The 19330-nt window shown below is 40.6% G+C and overlaps 1 protein-coding gene across 1 annotated transcript; it reads right to left on the minus strand.

Annotated features, from left to right (window-relative positions):
* Window positions 1-305: 305 nt before the first annotated feature.
* Window positions 306-19089, minus strand: Vcam1 (vascular cell adhesion molecule 1). The gene is made up of 9 exons (XM_013031424.1): window positions 18889-19089; window positions 18035-18310; window positions 15298-15618; window positions 13842-14108; window positions 11254-11529; window positions 8426-8746; window positions 7294-7560; window positions 4754-5020; window positions 306-964 (listed from the first exon to the last, which is right to left on the minus strand). The coding sequence occupies exons 1-9, from the start codon at window positions 18950-18952 to the stop codon at window positions 804-806; spliced, it is 2220 nt and encodes a 739-aa protein (XP_012886878.1). The 5' UTR covers window positions 18953-19089; the 3' UTR covers window positions 306-803.
* Window positions 19090-19330: the final 241 nt, after the last annotated feature.

Genomic DNA, 19330 nt, shown 5'->3' on the forward strand with positions numbered 1-19330 from the left:
TACACCATAATTAAAAGGACATCACTTATAATAACAAATAAGCACACAACACTCCTAGTTCCAGAGATTAATTTTTACTATACAAAAAACTCTAAAGAGCTACAAAAGAAAACCCAAAGAAGATGCATTTTCTAACCACATTAGTCAAGTTACATAAGATTCAGATGAACATACATCACATCTCCGTACCATGCAAGTACCATACAGAGAAACCTGGTCAACCATTATACCACCAGCTGAGGTATTTAGTACCTGAAAGTCAACCCAGTGCCCTCTTTGTTTATCATTTGCCTATAAAAATTAAGCCCTGGATTCTTTATAAAACATGAAATTATTGTCAAGAAAATCATCAGAATAAAATATGGTTAAGGCAATAAAATAGATGAAACATAGCCTCAGCCAACTGCCAGTCAATATGAATATCAAAAGTTCCTAAAATGTGCTGTAATTACAGTCATTCCAAGCAACGCTGGGTGGTTATTTTCATGATCTAAACATAGAGTGTTGCTATCCCAAGCAATCTTGCTATGCCATAATTTTATTTTACATATGTACAGGTTGTATTATTGTCTACACGCATCAGGGACTCTCTCAATCATCTCATCTCAATAGCCATGACTTATCAAGAAGAAAGTTTTCTGTTGGTTCTTGCTCTCAAAAAGAGCCTTGGAAGTCCCCTTCTCTTTGCTTCCAGTAAATTCTAGGAAGTCTGAATGTTCAGTTGTTTTTCTTGTAGAATGATGAGCACTATTAAGGATTTGAACTTACAAATAGGGTCTCTGGTTGAATATTTCAAGTGTGAGCTACACTTTTGATTTCTGTGCATCTACAAGACTATATGATCCTTTCATGTTGGCTTTTCTTGCAAAATAAATGGTCATTCCAATGGCAGGTATTATGAGAGAGGATGCGCAATACAGTACCAGGAGTTCAGGAGAAAAATAGTCTTTGTTATTTTCTCTTCCTGGAAAATAACCAAATAGGTGCAATTAATGTCCAGTACAAAAAGAAATCATTAAATAACACGTTTTATTCTTATAGTACAAGTAGTTCTCCAAAAAGAAAGAGCTCTAAAGTCATGATGAGGGCCAGAAGGACCCACAATGCATTTCTCTGAATTACCCAAATAACACATTGGTGGATGCTTTGGTCATAATGGATGTAAAGATGACAGCTGTCAATTTCTACAAACTTGGATTCAAAAAGAGTCCATTTCAGGATCAAAATAGAAATGAACATGCAATGTTTGGGGGCAGGGGTCCTTCACAAGCACAGGAATTGGAGGAGGGTCTTCGAGGAAATAGAAAAAATCTACTAGAGTATTGAGACTAAGGATTCTGATCACCATGAGTAGAAGTGGCTCACCAGTTCCCAAACACAAACAAAAACCCCTTGTAACATTTACAACATGGCCATTATAGTTAAACTCTATAGATTGAGAGGGAGAGGAAGAATCCGGGCTGATGGTATGCATGTTTGCAAGCTATGTTTTGTCTGACTGAAGGAAGGGCATCTTAACATGTGTCATTCCCCTTCAGTATTTGTGTTTACTGGGGGTCTTTGGATAGCATTGTATTTCAGTTTTAATGTCACTCGTGTAATGTCACTCATTCCCTACTGCTCCCCTAGTCTGTTAAGAACCCCAACATGTTCTCACTTTTGCTTCATATCCCTTAGTGCTACTTGTAATTAAACATTATAACTATTTGCTAAATTTGGTTTGTTCTTCTGACTGTAAACTCCATAAAGATACGTATGTCTGCTTTCCTTTGGACCCACCAGCCTTTAAGTCACTACTTGGAATAAAACTGGTACCTCCAAAGTGCTTTTTAAACTCTAATAAAGTATTGTGGCTTTTTTAATCTTATCATTTTGCTAATTAGTTATAACTGGAATATGAAAATAATAGTATACAAAAACTTTAAAATTAGTAGTCTTTATAACCTACCCCCCTCAAAAATCACCTGGCAGCTGCAATTTAACATCTGATAGTGGTAAGAGTGTGTGGGACACAGCCCAGCATTTGTGGAGATGCGCTTCTCTTTACTTGGCACAGCACTGAATGGTAGACTTACAATTAAGGTTCACGAAGTGGCATGCATGTGGTCTTAGTGCTGACAGGAGTTAGTGATCTGCCTATGGGCATCACTGCCTTCCACCTAGAGCTTTCTAAACACTGAAAGCCATCCAAGGGAAAAGAATCCATAGAATCAAGTGATGTGAAATGAGCTGTATCACATTATCAAGGAAACAACACTTTAAGCATAATAGTTGCTCCATTTTTCAACATTTGGTAGGTATAATTGAGCTAGTGAATGTATAAGGATAACTTTTTAATTTATGTGCCCATGTGGAGGCTTGAATTCAGAGCTTTGAGCTTTTTGGCTCAAGGATGTAGCTCTACCACATGAGCCACAGCTCTACTTTTGATGGCTAGTTGAAGATAAGAGTCTTCACTTCTTGTGGGGGTTGGCTTCGAACCTCAGTCTGCATATCTCAGCCTCCTGACTAGCTAGGTTTACTGGTGTGAGCCACCAGCACCCAACTAAGATTCTCTAAGTTTTGATCTCAGGGCATCATGCTTGTTCAGCTGATGGTCTACAACTTCAGCCATGCCTCTAGTCCAGCTTTTTGGTGGCTAGTTATAGATAGAGTTTTAAAGACTTTTCTGCCTGAGGTACATTCAGTCCCAACTGAGAACTATTACAAGCATGAACCACTGACACCTGGCACATTTGTAATGGGATGTTTATCACCATAATTGTGGTTAAGCGTCAGTACTGATGACATGCTGGGCAAAACTATTTATGTCATTATTTTCCTTTCCGTTTAATAAGTATTATATTTGCTTTTTACTTTTCCCCTCAGGCAATTGCAAGAAAATTCTTGCTGCTGAGTCAGTACCCAGGAGAATCTTCTCATAAAAATGTTAATGGCTGTATAAATCCTGAAACTCTTAAATTCCTGACCATATCTATCAATTGAATACATTTAAGCCACAACAACACAATTTCAAAACTCACTTAAACACACAAGAAAAAAAAAACTTCAAAATACACAGGAAAAAATGTCAAATTTTAGTCTTCATACATGTCCAGCTTTTTAAAACCAGATTTAATTATGGAGCATGAATTTGAATTTCTGCCTGAATGCCTAATATTTGTTTGATTGTTCACTTCTACGGTGAATAAACTGTGGTAAAAATTATATGTGATTAATTTAGTAAAGTAATTTAGAAAAGGTAATGTATACAGGAGAAGAGATAAAAGTCAAGAAGAAACTTTAATGTGTCTCATAAAGAACAATTACAGATAGATGGTCAGCAATGTTAGGAGTCCAGGTTACCTGAACTAGGTGGAATTACAGTTGGCCAGAGGCATTGAGGATTAAAGAAAATGGGAAGAAAGGAATTTCAATGCACTCAGAACTGAGATCTCAACTCCTCCAGCATTGCCCCTTCCTCTTTGGAATCATGGATTTCATAAACCCCCAGGTCATTTTCAGCAACATAGTACAAGGTTCTATTCTTGGAACTCATAGTAAGTTCATTGGCCAGACCAACACTATTCAAAACAATCACCACAAGTGGATGGTTAACAGTCTTATATGCAATTATGACATTTTCCCCTTGTTTAACATGTCTAGATGGATGTATTGATATTTGTGTATTTCTAGGAGCTACTGTGAAAACAGAAAATATATAGTAGATCTTGCCATCTGGAAATGGCCAGATAAGTAAAATTTGCTTTACATTGGCAAGTATTTGCTGACTTTCACTTATGTTGAGCCTCTTAAAAGTTGGCATTTGTAGTGCCATTCACTTTACCACTAACTATGGCTTCAAGTGCACCACAGGCTCTCATTAGTGAGCAAGAAGTGTGAGGCCGATTAATGAAGGCTGACACAGCCCATTTCTACCAGTAAGATCAACAGATCATACCTATTGTGCATTCACACACCTATTGTGCTCCCCCTCAAATGTCTTTGATGAGGCCATTGTCCCTCCCTCTCCCTGTACACCTGTGTGTGTGTGTGTGTGTGTGTGTGTGTATACTGGGGCTGGGGCTTGAATTTAGGGCGTTGTCCCTGTACTTTTTCACTCAAGGCTAGTGCTCTACCACTTGAGCCACAGCTCCACTTGTGGATTTTTGGTGGTTAAATGGAGAAAATAGACATATACTTTTCTGCACAGGCTGGATTTGAGGCATTGATCCTCAGGTCTCAGCCTCCTGAGTAGCTACGATTACAGTTGTGAGCCACTGGCACTAGGCAGAGATGTGGATTTTAAGGGAAATGATTCTGTAGTCTAGAGGTCTTTTATATGTGTCCAGAATCAAAATTGGAATTTTCCATGATTATCTCTAAAAGAGTCAATGGAGAATATATGAAGTTATTCCTGGTGGACAAAAAATAGTATAGTTTTCTAGTAAGAAGGACGAGGGTCTGGATAGGATTTTTCTTTTCCATTATACCCCCTCTTACTTCTTTAGCTTCCCATGGAAAGGTCTTGGAAAATATGGTAAAATACTTAACAAATCCAAGACCTCAGAGACCAATACTAACTGGGCAACTTTAAAAAGAAAAGAAAGCAAATGGGAATTCCACAGTCATCAATGATTTATGTAAACTTCCTCGTGAAACTCGACAGCTGGGCCTGATTATTTCAGGAAACAAGAAAGAGCCACAGTCAACACAGAATTCAGCTCCTTCATGTAGGAAAGCCCACACTGAAGTCCAAAGACAAAGAGCCCACCTTTAACATCCAGTGTCAGACTTCTTAACTGGGATCCCACTTTGTTTTTCGATTCACACTCGTACACGCCTGCATCCTCCAACTGAGCTTTGCGGATGGTGTACGCGCCATCTACAGACCTCAGTACTGTATCTCCTGTGACTGCTTTTTTCTTCAGGATTATCCAAGTTTCTGGAACATTCCCACAAGTACAGGAGATAATGACAGTGTCTCCTTCCTTGACACTCTCAGAAGGAAAAACTGTCAGTTGTATGTCCTTAGGAAAAACTGAAAAAAAGACCATTGAAAAGGCATCTTTAAGGCAATCCCATCATAAGTTAATAACGTAAGCAAGGCAAGAATGAAGTCAAGCATTTGCTGAATTGTGTTTTAGGCAAGAGAAGACATGACTTATGCATTTTTTCAGTTCTCATAACAGAATTCCTTGTGTGTGTGTGTGTGTGTGTGTGTGTGTGTGTGTGTGTGTGCGCCAGTGCCAGTCCTGGGGCTTGAACTCAGGGCCTGGGCACTGTCCTCAGCTTTTTGGCTCAAGGCTAATGCTCTACCACTTGAGTCACAGCTCTACTTCCAAATTTTTGGTGATTAATTGGAGATTAGGATCTCACAGACTTTACTTTAACTCAGCCTAGCACAGAGAATACAATAAATGGGTATAGAATTCAAATGTTACTGAACCAGAAAATTAAAATCATTGTCATACTGTTTAGCAAAAATTGTTTGTCATCCAAAAGCCTCTGTGTTTTGAGCTAGATTTTCTCAGATGAGGAAATTAAGTTGCACACAGATGGCTTGTTTATTTGTCCTTCACAACACAGTTACTATTTATTAAGTTCCAGGCTGTGGCCTAGGTACTTAAGGTATATTTTTATTAATTCAACTCTAGGAAGGACTTACCTACCCAGCATGAAAATGATTCCTGCTAAGGAATCCCTATTTAAGGCCACAGGGACATGGCATACAATCTCAAAGGATCTTTTCCTGTCTTTTTCTCTTTCTCTTTTTCTTTCTTCTCCTCTTCCTCCCCCTCCTCTCTTCCTTCCCTTCCTTTTCCTTCTCTTTCTTTTTTTTCTTTCCATTTATTTTCTTTGTGTACATGGTTTCTTGAGACATGATCTAGTGATATAGTATATACAGTCTATTTGAACAAGAACTAGCTAGTAGCTCAGGCTGGCCTGAAATTCAGTCCTTTGCCCTTAGCCTCTTCAGAAGGTTTTATTTAAGATTGTGTGTTGAACTTCCAAATTTCTTCCTTTACAATGTAAAACTCAGTGGGGACTGGAGGTGTGGCTCAGTGGTAGAGTGCCCAAACTGTCTAATCCAGCCAGATTGAGTGGTTTTAAACTTAAACCATTTACAATTACACATTTCTTCCTGTCTTTATTTCAATAATTGTCTCCCAAGAGCCACTGGAACTTTTGGCACAAGTCCTGGAGCTAGCAGTTCAAAAGAAAACTTTAGGGTTGTTAAAAGAACTTTGGACTGTTTGATGAGCAAGTTCTATTTCAGGAAACAACAAGAATGATCTAATGTTCTATATATAGGAAACATCATGAATGCTTTTTAAAAAAAACCCTCAAGGGGCTGGGAAGGTGGCTCAGTGGTAGAGCGCTTGCCTTGCATGCATGAGGCCCTGACTTCGATTCCTCAGCACCACATATGCAAAAAGAAAAAAGCCGGAAGTGGCGCTGTAGCTCAAATGGTAGAGCGCTAGCCTTGAGCTGAAGAGCTGAAGGACAGCGCCCAGGCCCACAGTTCAGGCCCCACGACTGGACCCAAAAAAAAACAAAAACAAAAACGAAACCCTCAATACACTGGGTGCTTGTGGCTCATACCTATAATCCTAGCTACTTAGGAGACTGAGATCTGAGGATCTGCCAGCCCAGGCAGAAAAGCCCAATTAATTACCAAAATGAGCTGGAAGTGGAGTTGTGGTTCAAGTGGTAGAGTGCAAGCCTTGAATACAAAAACTCAGGGACAGTGTCCAGGCTCTAAAGTCAAGCCTCTGGATAGGCACAAAAACAAAACAAAACAAAAATCCTTAATACATTTCTTTTTAAATAAAAGCTTTATTTAAGCTGGGCACAGGAAACTCACACCTGTAATCTCAGCTACTCAAGAGGGTAAGATCTGAGAATCAAGGTTGAGTTGACAAATCAGAGAGATTCTTCTCACCAATTAAACAGCAAAAAGCCAAAATTGGAGGTGTGGTCCAAGTGGTAGAATACCAGTTATAGGTGAGAAAGCCAAGCAAGAAGAGCTTTTAGGCCTAGGACTTGGAGGCCTGAGTGAGTTATTAGAGCACTAGCCAATGAGCAAAAACATAATGTACCAAACAAGTTAGAATCCCAGTCTCAGACCAAAAAGAAAAAAAAGAGAGAGGTCTAGAGTTCAAGCCCTAGTACTCTCTCTCTCTCTCTCTCTCTCTCTCTCTCTCTCTCTCTCTCTCACATACACACACACACTTTGCTTCCAAGGAAGGTTTTGTTCATCATCAGAAAGATAACTTAAGAAAATCCTAGTGAGGGCCATACTGTGCTCACCTTGTACAATTAATTCAATTTCTTTTCTGCTTATTCCAGCCTGGTTAATCCCTTCACACACATATATGCCAGAATCTTCTATTTTTGTAGAGATGAAGGTGAGAGTTGTATTCTCAGAAAGAGGCTGGAGAGCACCATTGCTCAGCTGTCTGCTCCACAGAATTTTTGGATCTGGGAAGCCATCACTAAAGCATGTCATATTCACAGAGCTGCCTTCCTCCAGGATGGAGGAGGGGCTGACGAACACCGTAGTGTCCTTAGGAGCAACTGAAAAGGGAGAAACACTCATTAGATTGACATTCTCATGCTCTCAGTTCTGAAGAGTTTCAATGACACTGTAAAACCGGGCAATGGAGCCCATGCTTTTGTCTACACATCTTGACCACCAGCAGAGCCTTCTGTCTGCATTTACTCTGGGAGATGCAGATAAGTAGCACACAAACAAGTCATGGCTATTTCCTAATGGAAGGAAGTTCTGTTGGATCCTTCTTGCTACCAAAGCAGTGTGAGTGTGTATTTGCCCTTTGTGGTGCACTACACATGACTAAGACCTATTGGAATCTCCTCTGGGAATAAGTGAATATTATCTTCTCTACCCGTTGAATCTGCACTGACCTTGTAACTCATTTGAGCCCATGGAATACGGACAAAAATGACAGTGACATACCCAAACCCAGGCTTCAAGAGGCAGTTTTCATTGCTGCCTCTTCAGAGGTCTCTAGGGTGGAAAGTGAACCATCTCCCTTGAGAAGATCATGGCATGAAGAAAGAGGTAGAACTGGTCACCCCCAGGAAGGGCCAACACACAAGGGCAAGACCAGCTGAAACCAGCCAGAGGCTGAGCTGGATTGAGGATGCACTGTTTCTACCAGGCAAAGCAGAATTAACACTCACCTGGCCATTGATGCCAGTGCCTGGAATCTTTAACAAACCAATGGCTATCATTTTATATGTAGGGGAGGTATTTGTCATCGACATTATTAATTTGAATTTTTTCTTTTTTCCCCAGGAGTTTTGTGTGTGTGTGTGTGTGTGTTTAACTATTAATCTCTTGTTAACCATTGCCTGACAAAGGAGAGAAAGCAATCAATCCAATGTAAAGAGTATCCAGATGTAGCATGCACATAATTACCATTTACATACAGCGTCTGTGTACTCTGCCTTTGTTTGGGTTCAGATTCCATCTCACCCATATGTAACTTGGCCAGACAAACAAGAGCTTTTCCAGTATCTTCAGTGGTGGGGGTGAAGGTCATGTCCAAACTTTTGGTCTCCAGGGATTTCCTGTCTGTTCCCTCCAAAAACTGTTTACTTGCCAAAATCGTTCCTTCCTTTAATAATTCAATCTCCAAATGATCAAAAGGGTACACATTAGGCACTGTGCAGTTCACGGTGACGGGGCTCCCACTCACGAGCAGGCCGCTCATCTCAATTTCTGGATCTCTAGGGAAGGCTGTAAATATCAATCAAAAAGGTTGTGTGAGACATTCAGGAGAAAATGGAGTTCTGGTCTGTTAAATGCACAGGATTCATAATGGCATCTCTACAACTCAGCTGGGAAAAAAATCTCAAGCCTAGGTGTCCGTGGCTCACGCCTGTCATCCTAACTTCTCAGGAGGCTGAGATCTGAGGATCAAAAGTTTGAAACCAAGCAGACAAATCTACGAGACTCTCCAATTAACAGCAAAAAAAACACCAGGAAGTCAGGATATGGCTGAAGGGGGAGAGCCCCAGCTCTGAGTGAAAAGCGAGGGGAAAGTGTGAGGCCCTGAAATCGACACACACACACACACACACACACACGCACACACACACACACACGTACGCACGCACACACACACACACAAGTACATACATGACATTAAGCCTAAACACAAAATTATAATATTGATTATAATATTGTTGGAAACAGTACATAATCTTTTCTAATGATGCCATCTGACCAACCACATACCTGATCTTTGCTAAATCCATTCAGCTTTCCCTGTGTTACCTGTAGACTCTGTCTGTGAGATGTGTAAAATATTTGTGAGTACTTAGCATGAACTAATGCTAAATGTAAGTAATGCTATCTCCGTCTTCTAGGCAGCCCATAAAATGGTATCATTTCATTGTCTCATGGCTAGTAAAACCGAATTTTTTTTTTTTTGTCGGTCGTGGGGCTTGAACTCTGGGCCTGGGCGCTGTCCCTCAGCTCTTCAGCTCAAGGCGAGCGCTCTACCACTTGAGCTACAGTGCCATTTCCGGTTTTCTGGTGGTTTATTGGAGATAGGAGTCTCACAGTCTCTCCTGCCCGGGCTGGCTTTGAACCGCGATCCTCAGATCTCAGCCTCCTGAGTAGCTAGGATTACAGGCGTGAGCCACCAGCGGCCGGCTGTAAAACTGAATTTTTTTGAAAGGCTACAAGACTTCTCTGACTTTAGAATCTGGGCTGTTCAGCTTCTCTGTATCAAATAAGACTCTAAGGGTAGCTCCTAATCTAGGCAGTTTAGCTAATGATAAAATATAGGCAACAATGTTAAAGTATGTCTCAGATAATTCTTATTAAGAAAAGAATTTATAATTTAGGCTCTAATCTAATTACATAGAATGTAAACTGTATCGTAACATGTGTAATACATCCTATGCAAATTGATGAGACTGAAATAGTTATCAAGGATAAAATCGCATGACAAAGCTTTTCTCCCTGAAGTACAAGGCTATGAAAGTAATATATTTTCAAATGTTTCCTTCCATATTGCAGGAAGACTTCACCACTGGTTTTCACCTCTTCTGAGAATGTGCCTACATCAGCAGCTTCTAGGTAATACGATAAAGCAGTAAAATTCACCCTCCTCTGGAGAGATTTAAATCCCTTTACAGACATTCACTCCTTCTGGGCAAAAACTTGAAGGATAGCACAAATTTGGGCAGGGTTTGTGGCGGGAAGAAAAAAAACCTTCATAAGTTGTGCTTTGGAGTTTATTTAATAAGATAGGTCAAGGTGATCCCTTCAAAAATAAAAACCCCAGGGGCTGGGAAGGTGGCTCAGTGGTAGAGTGCTTGCCTTGCATGCATGAGGCCCTGGGTTCGATTCCTCAGCACCACATTAGCAAAAAGAAAAAATCCGGAAGTGGTGCTGTGGCTCAAGTGGTAGAGCGCTAGCCTTGAGATGAAGAGCTGAGGGACAGCGCCCAGGCCCAGAGTTCAGGCCCCACAACTGGACCCAAAAAATAAAAAATTAAAAACTCCATAACTTCATGGTTCCTTTGCATATTTTCTTCTGGATTCATTATACAGTAAGATGCCTCCACAACCTCAGATTCATGGGGAGTCAAGGTTGCAAAGGATTTTCAGGAAGGCAGCAAGAAGAATAAGGTAAATGGATTTCAGGACCCGAGGCTGCCTCAGGATTCTTGGGATTCTGCTCCAGCACACACCTGAGCTTTTATAGCCTCTGGCCTGCCTCGTCTCCTGTCCACTCCCTGTCTTCAGTTTGTGGCTTTCTGCTGCTTCCCAATTGCCTCATTTTACGCCATTCTGTGGATTAAGCAGAAGGCTTCATTTTCACCCTCAGTTTGAATTGCTCAGTGGTAGCCACCCCTACTCAGTTATCTGGACTGAAGCTGCACCCCCTCACACACACACTATTCTTACTGTCATCTCCATACACCCCCGCATACCCATGAAGGGGTGTGGAGGAGGAGGGACATAAGTGTGACCAAATTCAGGGTGAAACAATACAAGAAGAGGAAGTAAGGACTGTAATTGTGATGTGCACATGCAATGTACAATGTGCTCATGAGTCAAGCCGATCATGTCTCACCAAACTGCATTCATTCTCAGAGATGTAGGAACCATTCACAAGGTTAAATTCTCCTTCTAAACCAATGAATCCCATTGCCTATCACAGATGAGGATTCTTTTTCTTCCCATAGAAATGGGAAAACAACACAGCGACCAGTGGTGAAAATCACTTACAGTAGAGTTCCACCTGAATCCCCTTTTCCTGCTTCTTAGGTCCACAGGTCGCTGTGCACAGGTAAGAGTGCTCGTTCTTGAAACTCACAGGGCTCAGGGTCAGGGTGGACTTGGCTCTGACACTCTGCACCTGCCCGCTCAGAGGGCTGTCTATCTGCGTTCTCCAAGACAATGATGGAGACTCGCAGCCTGTGACGGAACAGGTCAGCACCATGGTGTCCCCAATCTGGGCAGCAACCCGCGAGCCAGGAGAGATGTCCATGGTAAATGGTTTCTCTAGGGAGAAGAAAGGACAAGATGTATAACGGATAAGATGCTTTCCTTCATCACAATCTCATTTATAGACCCAATTGTCCTCAACCCTCTCCACAACTGTCTGTTCCAGGAAAGAATTACTCTTTCCACTTCATAACCATGAGTTACAAGACCATATCTCATCTCTCTGTGAGTGTGTGTGTGTGTGTGTGTGTGTGTGTGTGTGTTTTAGAACTGAGGCCTGAAATCAGGGGCCTTAGGCTCTCAGTTGTCTATATTACTTCAGGCTAGTGCTGTATCATTTCAGCAACTCATCCACTTCCAGCTATTTGGTGCTTAATTGGAGATAAGAGTCTCATGAGCTTTCTTGCCTAGACTGCCTCTGAACTGCGATCCTCAGATTTCGGCCTCCTGAGTAGCTAGGATTAGAAGCATGAGCAACTAGCACCTAGCTAAAACCATAATTTTTAAAAATAGTGAATCCATTTGAGGGCAATCAAAGCAGAATAGTTATAGACAGATGTGAGTGGCTGGCATCGTTCTTGGCAATAATCCAGTCTCTGTTTGGGTATAGCTTGTTAGGTCACTGTAATGCAAACAGAAGATCGGATCCTTTGCTTGTTCCTGTGTGTCAGGTGGCTTGCATATCACTTCCCATAGATTATATATTTTAATCATCATGACAACTCCACAAACTGACCTGTTTTCTCCTCTTTTCCCTTCTCCTTCTGCCTCTCTCCTTTCTCTTCCTCCCCCTATCCCACCTCTTTCTCCGGAAGGCAAGTTAGGCTCTGCTGTTAAATAATAATTTCACCCAACTTGTAAGGGGCAAAATTGGGACTTTAGTCACGATTCCAAATTTCAGTTGCTACAACAACTATGTCTAGTCATTCTAAGGGGAAAATAGAAGAAGTTCTGAAAAATATCACACACCTTCCAAACACACCAATGTCTTCTAATTATGAATCTGTGCCAGCATTGTCTGTTTCAATAACACTAAGCTATATCTTTGAGAGTTGCATAGAATCATACTAAAAGCAATGTAACTAGTTAAGTGGTAAAATTGTTAAGTTACCCCTCAAATATGTGGATGAAATATAAAAATATTTTACAACTAATTCACGGTCTGAAAGTTGAGAAGTGAGGACAACTCTGGTTATTCAGGAAAGCTGTCCACTTGGGCTTTGTTTTTCTTCCAATACTGCAATTGGAATTTAGAGTCCTGTGCTTGCTAGACAGGTGCTCTGCTACCTGAGTCAGGCATCAGCCCTTTCAGCATTAGCTTTTTAAAAAATAGTATCTCAGGCTTTCCTGGACCATTGTCCTCCTATTTTGTGCTTCCTGCACACCTAGGATACAAACACAAGCCCAGCATTATTTTATTTGTTGAGATGGTAGCGCAAATGGCAACGCTCTAGCCTTGAATGAAAAGGCTAAAGGAAAGAACCCAGGGTCTGAGTTCAGGCTCCAGTATTGACACACACAAGTAATAATAATAATTGAGATGATTTGCTAAAGTGGTAAAGTACGGGTTGTGATCCTGTAACTGAAGAGCTATTGGACCTTATTTGGCAACTAACAAACCATGCTGACTCTGAGTTTTTAGCTATCTCATAGAATTCTGGAAAAAGATCAGTATGGTTCATAATTTGCCAGATGACTCCTAGCAAATGCTAGTATACAATCAATAGCTAGTACAACAATTCTTCTGAGACTCCATTCTCTCATCCGAACCATGGAAACCAAATACTCACCCTCAGTTATTCCTTGAAGGTTGGACTTAGCTTATATTAAGAAATATAGCTGGTAGTTTATGAATGCTGTTTTATAAGAACTCAACTGAGAAGGGATAAAAATAATACATGATAGCAAGAGAGTTGAAGAGGAGGTCAGATTCTTGGGATCATGCTGAGAAGAACTATAGGATCTGCTGACATGAATCCGGATTTGAGAATAACCAGTGTATGAGGGTTCTGTTGTCAGGCAGAGTGAAATGAGATGCCCAGGTGGGGTAATTTGAATATAGCATCATCCATGGAGCAAGAGGAAGGAAAGAAGCCAGGCAATGCAGCAGTGGGGAATAATGTGATCTAGAAAAGAATGAGAGAAGCAGAGCCATAAAGCTCTGGGAGGAAAGCCTTCCTAACTGTCAGAGTATGATAAATATTTGTGCCAAAGTACATAGCCATCCAACAGGTTCTCATGGAAAGGATCAGGAAGCAATTCAACATTCAAGCTTTATCACCATTGCTCTACTCCCAACCATAGCGCCATGATCATGCCTTCTGCCACCCCCACCCCATCCCCGCCTCCTGGCTCCACGTTCTATTCACCTTGAACAACTAATTCCACTTCTGTTCTGTGTCTTCCAATCAGATTAGCTCCTTCACACACATAAATTCCAGAATCTTCTATCCTCATAGCAATTAAGGTTAGAGTTGAATTCCCAGAGAGTGGCTGCAGATTCTCATTCTCCAGTTTCTTGCTCCAGAAAATTTCAGGAGCCGGTAGACCCTCGCTGGAGCAGGTCATCGTCACAGAGTCGCCTTCTTGCAGCCTTGTGGAGGGCTGCACAGAGATGACTGTGTTTCGGGGTGAGACTGGAAAGACAGGACATAGGCAAGGCCATTGTTATGCATCATCTTTAGCCACTAGGTTTGCAGGCTGTATTTGTGGACCTTCCCACATCTACAAACTACCTGGTCATGGTAGCACAGAACAAGCCAATTTATGAATAACTCATTGAGGTGTGTGTTTTTTTGGGGGGATGTTTGGTTGTTTTCAGATCGACATAAATATTTAGAAATTGCCTGAGGATCATGTGGCTTAGTGAATGTCCTAACTGAAGAAGGAATCCATCCAAGAGTCCCTTCCAAAAACTCATCCCGGTCAGCTGAAAAGTGACCTGTGGATCACATAGCCTACAAAAGGGTCAAGCTGACTTCTGAATCCTTCATTATGAAGATGTTTTGCCTCTATTTAGCTGGAATTTTCCTTTCTGTAACTCACTCTTCCACTTTGGTCATAGTTCTGCTCCCTGAGATTGCAGAGTAAATTAAGTCCTTCTCTGACATAAAATTGACTTTCCAGCAGAAAAGAGATCTCTAATCAAGTCACTGAGAGACAATTGGTTTCATTGTTTTCTCTTCCCCCTCCCTATCTTAACTATTCTTCTCAAAACCTTGTTAAAAATCCCTCCCATCTCATTCTCTTCTGACTAAATGTGCAATAATTATCACTAGTCCTTTTGAATGGAATGCCCATAGAAGAATGGAGTATTTTAGCATAAAACAGTACAGTTTTCTGGGCACAATTTTAGGATAATAAAACTGTTCCCCAGATTCCTTGGCAGTCTTGGAGAGATGGGGGAATCAAATCCCATCACTGCCCATCCACCTGATGCACATATGCATGGTTGAGCTTACACGTATGCACAAGTATATATACACCCATGCACTCACAGAGAATAACTTGCTCCAGTCCTATCTCTATGACACTAATATTTCAAGTGATAATATACTAGCCTATAGACATGATCTAAAACATGTTGTTATTGGAGCCTATTTCTTCCTACCCTGTCAGGTATGATTATTTCTGCTGGACAGGTAGAGAAATAGACAAATTAAGGAACCCTTAGTTTCACAGTTAACAGAGCCAGGAAATTAAGCTCAAGTCTTCTCAAACCAAATTCAGTGTTCTTTTCATTATGCTATTGGAATATATATACTTGTTGTCAAATAAATTCTTACTGAATTCCCATGGACTAGACCACATCCCACAAGTACATACTGTAGACTTGCAGCTCTTTGGTAGTCTCCCTTTCTTTGGGTGCAGAATTCATTTCATCAATGTGTAATTTAGCTCGGCAAACAAGAGCTTTTCCAATATCCTCAATGACAGGGGTAAAGGTCACTTCCAAAGTCTTGGTTTCCAGAGACTTCCTTTCCATGTCTTCCAGAAAGTCCTGATTTTTCATGAGATGATCGCCTTTCAGTAAATCCACCTCCAGCCTGTCAAAGGGGTATACATCAGGGACCACACACTGGGCCGTAATTGGCTTTCCAACCTCCAGAGGGCCACTGAGATGAATCTCTGGATCCTTAGGGAAAGCTGGAAAGGACAAATGAGTCCATAAGTGACTTTCTGCTCATGTTGATAAGATCGTTTACTGATTTCCAACAATGCAAATGAAATCTAATGTTTTGGTTAATCTAGTCAATCCAGTAAAATGAATTATTTAATTAGATTTTTATGGTTTGGGATGCTCTCAGGAGGTCAGAATCAGTTATGTATTGGAGCATTCTTCCATTTTGACTCTGTATATATTAAAGGTTGTATGTTACCTGAGTAAAAGAAGGGAACAAGCACTATCGTTTATTGAAACCTTAGGTGCCTGTAACCATGCTATAGACCTAACACAGATTATTTTGTTTTACCTTGTTTTAAGGTTTTTATTAGCATCTGCTAGTTTGTAGAAGGTGGGAGTTTCCTTGTGACTTTCCATACATACATACACACACTGCTTTGGTTTTGCAGATAAGAAAATATGGATTTAGTATTTGCATAATTTTGCCTGAGGGCACACAGCTGATAAAGGTCAAAGCTAGGATTTAAACTCAGGATTTCTATTCTTTTGTATCACTACTGCAGATTAATACTACATTGTACCACATTATCTTATTCTAGTCAGGGCAGATGTAGTTCCATTTTGAAGATAAGGGGCAGCTTGGAATATCTTTGTAAAAAATAGTTTTTGTGCAGGGTATGCAAGGCTTCTGACCCTGTTGCTGGTGCCTCACATCTGTGATCTGAGCTACTCAGGAGGCTGAAGCCCACATGACTTCAGTTCAAAGCTAGTGTGAGCAGAAACATCCATGTAACTCCATCTCCAATTAACCAGCCAAAAGCTGGACTGGACACATGGATCAAACAATAGAGCACCAGCCTTGAGCAAGAATACTGAAGGAGCATGAAATTCTAGGACCAGAAAAAAAATTCATCCAGCAGAAAGGTTGCTTCTATGCAACCTTTCAATACTAGATTTACTTCCTGAACTGCCTAAGAACTAGTGCTCCAATTAGACCTCTATCAAACTTTCTAGAACAAAAGGACACAGAATCTCATCACCTTTGCAAAGTATACCTCTGTCGCATACTGTTTTGATGTTAACAAGTTGGTAGATTTGGGACTAGGTAATAAAAAGAATACCAAGGTCAATTTCTCAGAACATAATAATCAAATGTGGAATGGACACAGAACTTTTACACATAATGGGAAACAGACATTCTTGGGGGGGTGGGGGAGGGACACAACATAGGCAACATAATTAAAGCCAGAAGGGTCCTTAATTCTCTTTTGAAAGTCTTCAACTGGTACATATGGGCATAAGACAAAGGAAATGGTATTTGAAATTTTTTCCATCAGTTCTTTCTGTCCCAAATACTGTGTGAAATGTGCAGATAATCCAGCATAGTTTTACGACAGGTAATATAAGAATGTACTAGTTTCCCTTGTATTTACATAAGGGGACCTTTCGAAGCGCTCAGGAGGCAGCCAGACATAAACTATGCATGTACAACCAGCATAATTGAAAGCAGCCGGCCAGGCCCACTTCCTCTAGAAGCTTTAGAAACACATGGGCCTTGTTGAAATTCCCATTAAGGTTACTGGGCAAAGTTGGATTTGGCTACAGTAGAAAGGTACCAATGTAATTATGAGAAAATTGAATGAGATGTTCATAAAGAAATGACCATGCATGTGCATAGTCTTAATGTTTCATCTTGTTTATTTAGAAAAAGACCATCGATAACTAAAGGGAATTGATTTAAGTAAGGTTTATATTTTACTCTTGTTGATGATTTTATTTATGGAGTTGAAAAGGGTGCAAAATTGCATTTTTTGGCAAGCTGGTACATGAAGAGCGTTCACTTACACTTACCAGGAAAACATTTGAGGTTGAATACTAATACTTCACTGCAACAGTAACAACAATAATTTCTAAATTTGTCAACACAGACATGGAATGGATGAAATAAATGTCTGCAGGCATTTCTTGTTGTGTCTACAGAGAATATTTTGTATCTATTACTAAATTAGAGATCTCATACTTAATCTTTAAATGGATTTTAAGCACCAAATTGCCTAAGAATAACATGAATGCAATGTCCCTGAAGGGTAAAATTCATAAATCATGTAGATGCTGGAGCAAGCAAACATGCAAGGATATGATCAAATTCAAGTTTAAAAAATAAACACATTTAAAAAGCCTTCACGATAGTCCATTTTATGACTAAGGAATTCATTCCCAGGAAGACTGAGTCTTTCTTATGCATTCTTGCAATGTTTGTTGCAAACAGAAGTCAAAATTTGGACTAGCCTTAGTCATCTATAACTTTTGGATACTGTATGTTTGCTAGCCAGGAATCTAGAAATGAGTACCTTTTTAACCACTGTTCTTTTTTTAAAAAAAAACTATCTTAAGGCAAAATAGAGATGAGCAAATTTTTCTTTGATAAAAGGAACTCACAGTAGATCTCCACTTGGATTCCTTTTTCCATCTTCCCAGATCCACAGGTTGCGGTGCACAGGTAAGAGTGTTCATTGTCGAAACTCACAGGATCCATTGTCAGCGTGGACTTGGTCCTCTCATGGCTCACCTTCGCGTTTAATGGACTGTCTATCTGGGTTCTCCAAGAGAAAGATGGGGACTCACAACCTGTCGTGCTACAGGTCAATGAGATGGTGTCACCAATCTGTACCAGAGTGCTGTAATCAGGGGAGGTCTCAATTTTAAAAGCTTGAGCTGCAAAGGAAAAGAGAGAGAGAGAGTAAGAGAGAGAAAAAAGAGTGGGAAACAAAGTTAGCTGGTTTGTCTAGAAGTCTATCCTCACATCTCTACTCTAGTACAATATCTCAAATCTATCCTGCGTAATGTCTTTCCTGAACAGCTTCAAACACACTTAAGGTAGCTAAGAAACCCTATCACTACTGCCCAGGAAGGAGCTAGAATCATTACCACCCAGGAGAACTTGTGCATTCTTGACCTTCGTGCTCATTTATCAAAGTTGTTTTGGGATTTTTTTCAAGTTTGACCTCATTAGCAAATACAGGAAACTGAAGAGATATATCTACTACAGACAAATCCAAATTACCCATTTGACATTGGGGGGAAAAAAGAAGAGGGGTATTGCAGTTCTATGACAGTATATAGTGTATAGAAAAATCTCATTAGCACATTAAAAGTTAGCTTAAATTCAGTTTTCCCATTGTTTAAAATCCTTAGTGCTTTTCTTCACTACCCCAGGAAAAATAAAAATGAAGCCAACAAACCAGGGTTAAACATGGAATATTAACATTTGAAACAGATCAAGAAGAACTTACAAGCTGCAAATACAATCCAAAGTAACTCTGAGGCTCCAAAGATTGCGACCATCTTCCCAGGCATTGTGAGTTGCTGCTGCGATGAGAAAATAATGGCTCAATAGGCTTCTTTCTGGCCCCGCTTGAAAGTGCCTGGGCAGTCTTCAGCTCCCAAAGCCAGAGAGGCTGGTGTGAGTGAAATAGAAAGTCTGCTCTTTATAAAAGAGGGTCTTGCTGCAGAGGCAAAGGAGGAGGGAAATCCCTTCAAGGGGAAACCCGGACAGAGCCAGGGAAGAAAAAAACTGCAACTGACACCCTGCCAAGTCCCAGCATTAACCCCTTCAATGGCTCTTAGGACTGAAGTTACTGCCTGTCCTGGGAATGCAAAACACTTCCAACACTACAAAATAAATGCAGGCTGTCCTTGATCTTCAATTCCACAAAGGACTGGCACTCCTGGGAA

Source organism: Dipodomys ordii, unplaced genomic scaffold (assembly GCF_000151885.1).
Source record: "Dipodomys ordii isolate 6190 unplaced genomic scaffold, Dord_2.0 Scaffold139, whole genome shotgun sequence".
Lineage (NCBI taxonomy): Eukaryota > Metazoa > Chordata > Mammalia > Rodentia > Heteromyidae > Dipodomys > Dipodomys ordii.